General features: G+C 41.7%; 1 protein-coding gene across 1 annotated transcript; it reads right to left on the reverse strand.

Moving 5' to 3' along the window:
• Window positions 1-84: 84 nt before the first annotated feature.
• Window positions 85-5,543, reverse strand: LOC104617675 (L-threonine 3-dehydrogenase, mitochondrial). The gene is made up of 8 exons (XM_010283052.1): window positions 5,354-5,543; window positions 4,953-4,995; window positions 3,456-3,526; window positions 2,562-2,711; window positions 2,304-2,476; window positions 1,390-1,480; window positions 639-908; window positions 85-401 (listed from the first exon to the last, which is right to left on the reverse strand). Exons 1-8 carry the CDS (start codon window positions 5,535-5,537, stop codon window positions 262-264), a joined length of 1,122 nt encoding a protein of 373 aa, XP_010281354.1. The 5' UTR covers window positions 5,538-5,543; the 3' UTR covers window positions 85-261.
• Between the last annotated feature and the right edge of the window lie 4,751 nt (window positions 5,544-10,294).

Genomic DNA, 10,294 nt, shown 5'->3' on the forward strand with positions numbered 1-10,294 from the left:
CATCAGCCAGAAGTAAGTGCTTTTTTTTTTTCCCTAGCTGCTTAAGTGTGAAGGTTCAAGAATTCTGTGTTTGTCATCAGTGCTGTGCTTGAGGACAGTACCAAATGATGTTGTTTACAGCTACAGTATGTTTCTGCCCAACTCTATTGCTACTTACGCAAATTAATAACTGACATGCTCTAAGACTTAGAAAATTATAAACTAATTTAGCCATTTCTTCCTGGTCCTCTGTGGAAATCTGGAAACATCTTACAAAGTACTTCAGTTAGCTTGAGCAATCCTGGAGTCAGACCCAAGGAAGCTAAACATCGTAGTCACCAACTCAGGGAGATCATAATCATGTTTCCAACCCCAATCCCTCCGGGCGTTCCCATCATCAAAGTTCATTGGCCAGCTGTCAGCTGCAGTGAATAGAGAGAAGAAACAAAGAGCATGAGGTTTAAGACAAATTTCTTTAAGCTTCAAGATGCATCATCACTGGCTATTTGAACTACTAAAGCTGAATTTCAAACTTTAAGACTTGAACTGTACAGGAGCAGTTTGAAAGTGCCTAAAAAGGAAAGAAACTTTATTTTGCACTTAACTCATAGCAATCTACGTTTTTTTTCTTCCCCACTCCCAAGGAAGCTGATACTAACCTATGGCTTGCCTGACTGCATCCACATTGTAGGTCACCTGGAGCTCAGGAACATGCTTCTGCACCTCTTGCACCAGTTCTTCAGGAGTGAAGCTCATGGCACTGATGTTGTATGTCCTCATGCTCAGTGCCTCTGCAGGGGCCTCCATGACATCTAGAGTCGCTTTCAGACAGTCATCAATATACATCATAGGGAGACGAGTGTCTGGCTTTAGGTTGCATTGAAATTTGCCAGTCTTTATGGCATCATGGAAAATCTGGACAGCATAATCTGTAGAAGAGAACAATGGATGTGTTTACTCATCTGCCTCAATCTGCTGTTTACTTTGTGACAGCCAACAATCCTCAGACCACCCCCCAAAGTCTCCTGTCTAAAATCTAGCAGCAGAACCCTGTGTTATTTATGTTGTACAGCAGGAGTGCAAGTCATTTTGAACTATCGCGATGCTATTCTAGCATTTGCACATTGCAGCAAGACAGCAGAGTTTAAAATGTTTTTAAAGGACATGGTCTCAATGAGTGTAATTAATCCAAAATCTCTCAGATACTCCTTAAAGGCAAAGACTATGAAATTATGCCTTAGGCTGGAGTGGACAACAGTATTGTTCTAACACCGTTGAAAGTGCATCTCTACACTGATGCTCTATACTGCCACGGATTAGACTTCTACAAACACATTAAAAATTACTGTATTGGCTTATATTTTTGTTGTTCTTGCCTGCAATACTGAGACCAACGCACAAGTCACTTACCAGTTGTTCCCCCACCAGGCTGAGAGTCAGCAGATATAATTCCTGGATACCTCAGGCAGCGGAAGTCTAGGCCATAGCGGTAATGGTAGTACTATAGAGGGAGGAGAGAAACATAGCTTTACACATCAAGACTAGGCCACCCAACAAATTGATTTCATAGGAAAAATCTGCCACAGGATGAACCTTCATTCTGTAGCTGCCCCATGACATGGATGAAAGAAAAGGAACTCCTGAACAGTTGCCATTCCCCACCAGGCAGCTGATCTCCCTGCTTGCCCTTTTCTAGTTTACATCCACATCAGTAGATATGGATTCTTGATATGGACTGGCTTCTAACATAGGGTCTAGACCTATGAAAATTCCTAAGTTTGTGAGACATTTCATGTTAATACAGTCTTCAGACCTGCCATTGATCTTCATAAATTTCAAGTGTGAGGAAACTGTATGTAAAAATATCAGCTTTAACAATGTTATGTTTATAAAAACCTACAAAGCCAAAAGAGAAGCTGTGCATGTGCAGACTCCCATGGCTTTGACTTCAGCCTTTTTTATTTGGGGGGGGCCATGGGAGGGAGAGCAAAAGTCGTCATTGTCTAGCATGCTTTCGCAAGGCTTTGTGCACTATCATTTATGCAACATCATTCATACTGGCAGATGACGCAGACAGGCCAAAGTCAAAAGAACCAAGGAAAGAAATGATATTGAAAGTTAGATGTTTCCCAGGTTTCAATTCTTTGTACTTTTCCCCAGAAAACTCAAAAGATATTTGTCCTTAAGAGCTGCCTCAGACTACTATTGAGTACTAAAGGCCTGAAGGACAGAAAGAATGGGGAAAAGAACACTGCAGTGAGGAATCTTACAAAAGCAATGAAGTTCTCCCAGAACTTTCATGAAATAAAACAAAAAATTCTCACTTCTCCCATGAGCTCAGCGTGAACCTTGGAGACTCCATAGATTGTCCTTGGTCTCTGAATGCAGAGATCAGGAGTTGGATCTCGAGGAGAGGTGGGTCCAAAGGCTCCAATAGTGCTCGGAACAAAGAGTCTCAAATTATGCTCAGCTGCAATATCCAGAACATTGTGTAAACCTGGAACAAAAGGATTTATCAGAACATACACTGCACTTTCTCAAGCCTCTGTAGGAGTCATGAACTTGAAACCCTTGTCACATACCGGTAATATTTACAGCTCTGGCCAAAGGGACGTTTGCTTCCCCAACAGCACTGAGCAAAGCACTATAGTGGAACAGCCAAGTTATCCGATTATTCACCACTATCTCACGTAAATTCTTGTAATCCAAGATATCCGCGAAGATAAAAGGACCTAGAAGAAATGGAACCAGTAGGGAATTGAATGCCAAGAAGAATGGATGTAAAAAAGTCCTACATGAAACTCAAATTGCTGCTTCTTGACCATACCTATATTCAGGATTTGACAGCACGGCAGAATGCACACCTAACAGCAGTGGTCAATAATTAGTAAATAAGCAGGAGAAATGAAGGGAAACTGCTGCCTTTACTTCAGCAACAGACTGATGCAAGAATGCCTGTTTTATCCAGTCAACAGCATGAAAACAGGGAACATCTAGTGTACACTATTCAAATGCCTAAATACATCATTAAACAGCAATGACGAAGAAAAAGTTATGTAAGTTTCTAATGAACATAAAAGAATCCAAAAATCCAACTCTACATCCATTTACCATAAAAGTTGCCTGAGCATGGAAAAAACAAAGCACAAAATTAATTTCCAATTTGTTCCTTTCAAAAGAATAAATGCATCTCTTTCTACAGCAGGAGCACAACAGCCAAACTCAACTTGACTCAAGTAGTTATTCTGGTCAACAAAGTGGCAAAGCAACAGTGGAAAAATATTTAGGAAAAGGGAAAAATAGACAGTAGAAATCAATGTATTGACAAGGTTTCAAAGCAGGAAGGCATTATCCAGAAGTTTAGAACAGCAACTTGTTCAGTTTCCTCCACTTATCATTTAGACTTTGGTAATTAGTCTATCAACGTCAGAGGTAAAGTCAAGATTTTTCTTCCATATGCTTCCCCAGGTACTTACCACTATAAAAAACATTATCCGCAGGCTTTCTGATGTCAGACAAGATCACATTGTTCTTTCCAAAGCGTTTCCTGTGTAAAAATACCCACATACTATAATGAGTCCACAGTCTTCAATATAATTCATAAGTTGCTACGCTGCTGTTTTGTTTTGCAGGAGCACTATCAGAAGAACAGTAATTTCTGCAATGCACTCACTTACTACACTAAAAAAAACCCACTGATCCTTTAAATGTCAATGTAGCATCTTAGAAAATTAGTAAACTACCAGTAGCAGTGAAAGACTGTATAAGGATAGGGAAATCCTGTAGAAAATGAAAATACATTAAGAAAGACCTTTCTACCCTCTTCTTTCTGAAAATATTACCCAAGAGATAACCTCCTCCCCTGCAGACAACAAAAAGCCACTGGGCTCTCTGTAACTGTAGCTACTTTTATATCAACAAAGTAAATACACCAGAGCAATCTCTGCCTTGTGCTTTTCTAATCGACACAAGGATGTCACAGAGAGCAAGTCTGATAGCACTGGAGTACATTCCAGCCTTCCATTATTTGGATGATTTTTAAATATATCATAGCAATGGTAGAAAACATTCAAACTGCAACACACTGTTGAATGCAGTGAGTTTGCTCACATTTGGTCATAGTTCAAATCCTCTGCAACAAACACTGCCTATGTGCAAACGATACTGTGGAGCTGAGTAGGCATGGATATGGGCCAGGGAGAGCTGTCGGAGCATTTTACATTTCTTGAAAAGATACCTTATTTTTTCCGTGGTAACTGTGTACGTGAGGCAAGGGGAACAGAAAGAGACAGAAGAAATATGTTTTCGATTTACTCCTTTTGCTGCATCAGTCCATCTTTCACCAAATTATAAAAACTTCAAGATCTTGTATCCTAATCTTTATTTTTGTTTGTACTTTACTAAATAGGACACCTTACTCCTGCAGTTACTTAACTGAAATTCTCAGAGATATAAAAGTCAGCAGCTGCAAAGCCAGAGAGCTGGGTAGTTACCAAAGGAATATGTATATTTTCAAGTGGATGTTTGTACTTTTTTCTCTCCCATAGAACCTGCACAAAATCACAGCCTTTGCCTCTCTATCAAGCACTCAAATCCAGCCTTATCTGGCTAGATCAAAAAAAAGAAAAGGGAAACTGACCACCCTCTGAGGATTCAGATTCTGAATACTTCCATTTAACTGGAAGCAAACTCAGCTCAGTGGCTAGTCTCTTAGACAAAATCATGTTATTTCGGGAATCGTGACCAATGTACACACAGAAAGCATGTCAGTGAACCTAAACCAAGCACAGGAGTAAAAAATAAGATCATGGTGAAAACTTGAAATTGTTTACAAAACTAAGAGGCAAAAAAAGAATCTGCAATCATCACTAGGATTCTTTTATAAAACAACTTTCCTGAAAATTATTGCTTCGAGAAGTGGTGGCTAAAGCTTGCATTCCCCACTAATAGCAAACCAGAGAATCCTGACATACCTCAGAAGCTTAGCAAGTCCCACTCCAAGCTGGCCAAGACCACCTAAAAGGCAACGCACAAGAGAAAAAAATCATAGAAAATGTGGTATCAAAATACAGAGTTCCATTATTGTATGTATCACGTCAGAAATGAGTGCTATTTTTCTCAGCGAGTCAGAAAGCTTTTATATTTTCCTCAAGGAAAACCCAATGAACTCATTTTAGTAGATTTACACAATAAAAACAGTAGGAAAGTTCACATGGCATTCTGATCTTGTCACCGTATGGGGAAGATCATCATAATTCCAGAGTATCTGGCATATTTTTGCTTCCAGTATTCTGCTCACAAGGGAGGGAGGAGGGGAGTGGAAGACTCAGTTGAGAAGCTGGAGCAGGAATAGAATTATGACAGGAATGCTGACCTGTAATTAGCACCCGAGGATGATCAGATTCGGAAAAAGAAACGGAGTGAAAGCTAGCATCGGAGGCCACCTGGCGGGGCGAGACTCCAATGCATCGAACAGGCACAATGGAAATCCCACATCCACAACCAGAGCTCTGAAGCAGCTGGCTGACAGCTCTGCTCACGTTTTTGACAATTGGCATCTTCCTCCTTCAGATATGCTGTCAGAATGAGAGAAAAGAGTAGTCACAAATGACACAGCCATATTAAGCATTTTAAACACTCTCTTAGAAAACTCTGAAGGGTTTCAGAGAAGTGTGATGCAATCCAAGCCCTAGCTGACGTGCCAACCGAGAGCCACGTCTACTAAAAGCAGCCTGTGAAGTAACATGACTAGGGGTAATGCATTCACCAGAGTGAGCTCAGGAAAACAGCCACAGCCCCAGCACAGAGTCCAGTATAATGAACAGTGAGAATATAGCTCAAGTTTAAGCCTTTTTAAAACAGTCACTAGAAACCCTGATTCCAAGCACAAGAGACAGCAAATACAGAATTCAGTGGCTATGATTACACAGCTTCACTGTAGGTACTTCTGAGTGAAAGTCTTGCAGACTGCCATGAATAAGCAAACCTTCTTAGTATTGCATCAGCAAGATGCAGCTAAGCCAACACAGGCAGCAGTAAATCTCCTTAAAGAGCACTGCTTTGCTCAAACTTAATATGCATGATGGAAAGTACCCAGGAAGCAAACAAAGAAGCAGCAGTATTTATCCAGGACTCATGAAAATGTCCTAATTATTTCATTAAAAAAAAGAAAAAGACATGATTCACTCATAATAACACACTGCAAAATATCCCTAAGTTACTCTGAGCTACATGAAAGTTTGGGTTTCCGTCTCTCCAGATCTTTCATATGGGGGAAGGAAATGGAGAAGAATGTACCCCAAATAAATCCCACATGCATCCACAAATGGCCTTTTCCGAGGTTCCAGTTTACTTCTCTCAAATACGATTCTCAAAGTACAGTCACTTAAGTTCCTCCTCATCCCCCTTCAAACAGCTTTTAACTCTCTTTCCCAAAGTGCTGGAATAAGTAAATTGACAGACAAAAACATATTTAAAATTAGCTTGCTCAAGATTATCCTGTCAACTACTTTCTTGTACATGTTCTTGCTGCATATATTATAAAGAGAGTCGAGGAGAAGGAAGACCACAACAAGAAATTACAGCAGCTAATTGCTGCAGATGAATTCCAGCACAACCAATTCTACTATGCATAGAAAAGCAAACAAGTAATTAATGTGGGTGTTCCTTTCACTTACGGCAACACACAAAGGTTAAGAATTTTCTGATACTTCAGGGAATCCTGCTATTTAAGTACAGAACACTTGCTAAACTACCTATCACATGCTTAATAAGATACGCCCCCCCCGTGCATTATTAAAAAGCATATTTGCATATTTAAACTGAGCAAAGAGACTTATTCTGAGATGCATCCTGCTCCCCCTCTCAGACTCGTTTGCTCACTTGTTTATTGCCTTGAGAAGCATGGTCAATTAGTATCCTGATGAATTAGCCAAGCCTCTGCTGCAGCTCATAGCCACAAACCCATTAGAGGGATCAGTCTCCCCGATTTACAGGTTTGATCTATTAAAGCTGTAGCTCTCCTGTCACAGTGCTAGAGAAGCAATCACTCTGTCTTCTCTAGGCTTTGCACAAGTCTCCTGCAATTCCTTGTTACACACCAACATCTAACTCCACCTACAAAACCAGAGCAAACAAGCTACTCCTTGAGCAGGGAAAGTGAAGTACAGGTCAGCTTATATTCAGCTTGTATTGCTGCTGGGCTACGAAGGTGATGAAGGGACTGGAGCACCTCTCCTGTGAGCACAGGCTGAGAAAGCTGGGGCTGCACAGCCTGGAGAAGAGAAGGCTCTGGGGAGGGGGATCTTATCAATGTCTATAGATACCTGAAGGGAGGGTGCAAAGAGGACGGAGCCAGGCTTTTTTCAGTGGTGCCCAGTGCCAGGACTACGGGCACACAAAGAAACACAGGAAGTTCTCCTCTGAACATCAGAAAACACTTTACTGTGAGGGCGACCAAACACTGTCACAGGTTGCCCAGAGTGCTGGAAAAGTCACCATCTTTGGAGATATTCAACAGCCATCTGGACACGGTCCTAGGCAACTGGCTCTGGGTGGCCCTGCTAGAGCAGGGGGTTGGACCAGATGACCTCCAGGTCCCTTCCAAACTCAACCATTCTCTGACACTCCACCAAGGCACTAATGAGATTTCGCTCCCCTGCAAGCCCACCTTCACAAAATAGACATGCTCCTGCTATTTTTGAGACTCGGTCCCTGTCAAACTTACTTGAAATTAGCCAATAGGTGCAAAAATAGGTAGCTGTGCAGGGGAAGAAGGCAACAGGCAGACATATCCAGACCATTCAATCTAGTAAGACATGTTTCTCCCTAGGAAACCAATGTTAAGAGTTAAAGGGCAGTGTCAGCCCTTTAAAGAGTTGTGACAATCCCTTCTTGTTTCAGAATGGGATAATAAACAACTCTTATAGCGCTAAGAGAGACTCGCTGGTCTCTGTTGCAGAAAAATTCCCTTTTAAAGTACCTGAAAAGGCATTTTGAGCTCTTTAAACAAAGTACAAACTAAAGTTAGTTGCTACTAAAAATGCCACGCTGGGATCAAATTCATTTCCCACCCACTGGACTGGTTTCTCCAAATGCACCTGGAGTGAAACCACACAGGCTTAAGCTGAGATTTTACTTGCAAGTCCAGGCTGACTCAAAAGAACAGTAAACACGCTTTATACCAGACACTGAAAAAACCCTGGCTCACCAAGCAGCACAGCTGCCTGTAAAGATCATACCTATGACATGCATTTATTTCTATTTCAAGTATGAAGGGGGGAAAAAAATGGTGTAACTAGCTATTAAATTCTAAAATTGCCAACAAATGCACAGATATAGAAAGAAATTAATAGTACACCTTAAAAACACTTCCCCAAACCAAGCATGAGACAAAGGTAGCCCTAACACACTGATTAATTCAAAAAAGCAGCTTGGACAGAAAAGCCCATTCTGCTAGATCAGAGTTTCCCATTTTAAATAACTTCAAGGAGTTATTAACAGCTCTGAACACAAAAAGTATTCATTTAACAGATGCAAAAAGCCTTAAATTTTTTGATAGGTCTTTCTTTCTTACTATCCCAGAGAGGAATACTTCTGTACCGTTAGGAACCAAAAAGAAAAAAAAAATTATACATATATACATATTTTCAGCACACACACACCCCCCTCCCCCTTACCTTCTGACTAGTTTCTCGGTCTCTGGTTTTACTCATCAACCCAAACTGGTATCAGAAACCAGCTCTTTTGTTTTCTAGGTCAAGTAAAATGAGGAAGTTTTATCCTGAAACAGGGAAGTTATTTCCCCCACCCCACTAATTTAAATTAACAACCAACGCTAATTTAAAGGATTAAGCAATACATGCGGGAATTTTTACTCTTCTGTACTCACCTGTCCCTCAGCTGGTGATAGAGCAGAAGAAGAGGGGAGATGGCAATTTATAGGACACTGCCTCTTTTGAAAGCCAATCAAAACCCGACAGAAAGTAGGAGTTGTCTCACACCTTAAAAAAAAAAGGAGAAAAAAAAAAGCGTGCGCGTGAGAGCGGCAGCAGCCAGGGATATCACTTAGTTCACATTTGCTTGATTTTGAAATGTCTGTAACTTTGTGATAGACAGATGGCTCTGAAGCTATGCAACCAGCTCCTTTAACTGACAGAACCATACAACCTAGGGTCATCTCTGAAGGACGGGGTTTACACTGCATTGGTTGCAGGGCAAAGGATTAGCATACAGCAAACGCATGTTCAAATGTAAAGCAAGAATGTCCCTCAGATAGCAGGAAATTTCTGAGTTTTATAAGAAGATTAAAGCACGGGGAGAGAGAAAAGAGAGGAGGAAAGAAACAGGTTCCTAAAATGACTTTAGCAAGTTAACTGCCAGCTGCTGTTCCTTTGCAAGATTTCCAAAGTGTTACATAAGCAGCAAGCACCTGTTGCTCATATAAAAGACAAAATCATGTTTATAGAAGCTAGTAGTTTCTTATGTATTAGTTATTAATAGAACATTATGGTGATAAGAAAGATAAGAAACTCATGGGTTTGGTCTGGAAAATCCCACAACAGTAAGCTTCAAAGAAAATGGGAAAGAGGGAGGAGAGAGCAAGGTCAGAACCAAACTCCAAATCTCCCACTGCATTTCTGGGGGCTGCAGAGCTGCCAAGATGCCAGGGGATGCTCCCCCACAGAGCTAACCAAAGTCCAAACCCTGCTGCTTTCAAGGAACGGTAGGATACTCTCTAGGGCACAGAACCTCGCAGATTCCCAGCTATCATTCTCAAATCACCTTCGTCTCCAAAACCACACAGTTTCTGCTTCAGACCTGAAGAAGGGCTTAAGCACTTGGAAAGCTCCTCTACTTTTTCCAACTATATCAAGAAGAGCTCCAGTGGAACGATACCGCTCGCCTTGGGCATCCAGAAGATGAGGCACATGCCACCTTGCCTGTCCCTTGGTAAAGCCTCACTCCCTGGTGCCCAACTGCTGCCAAATGGAAAGTCCATCAGATCACCGCACTTGGGAGCGCTCAAGCTGCAACAACTAGGAGATACTCTCAGCTCAACCAACAATTAACGCAGACCAAAACCATCACGCATCCCATGCTGGCATTTCCTCTGGTTCGGAGAGACCCGAAATGGGGTAAGGGGAGCCTGTGGCCCTCCCTGCATCCCCTGGCATGGCAGATGGGCCAGGTCAGGGCAGAGGGGTGGCCGGGCTCCTGCTGTTCTCTCTGGCAGGCAGCTGTTGGCTAACCTCTGTTAAAATAACCTTGACGCACACACACAACCTCCGCGGCTCGCTTTACAGAGGTGACGCGC

Source organism: Phaethon lepturus, unplaced genomic scaffold (genome assembly GCF_000687285.1).
Source record: "Phaethon lepturus isolate BGI_N335 unplaced genomic scaffold, ASM68728v1 scaffold46702, whole genome shotgun sequence".
NCBI lineage: Eukaryota > Metazoa > Chordata > Aves > Phaethontiformes > Phaethontidae > Phaethon > Phaethon lepturus.

Bases quoted from the DNA above. Each gene is read 5' to 3' on its own strand.
- LOC104617675 (XM_010283052.1), bottom strand. From the start codon at position 5,537: ATGCCAATTGTCAAAAACGTGAGCAGAGCTGTCAGCCAGCTGCTTCAG. The intron at 2,712-3,455 runs GTAAGTACCTGG...CATTTCTTCTAG, and splicing joins GGATAATGTTTTTTATAGTG to GTCCTTTTATCTTCGCGGAT. The intron at 2,477-2,561 runs GTATGTGACAAG...CTTTTGTTCCAG, and splicing joins CAGAGCTGTAAATATTACCG to GTTTACACAATGTTCTGGAT.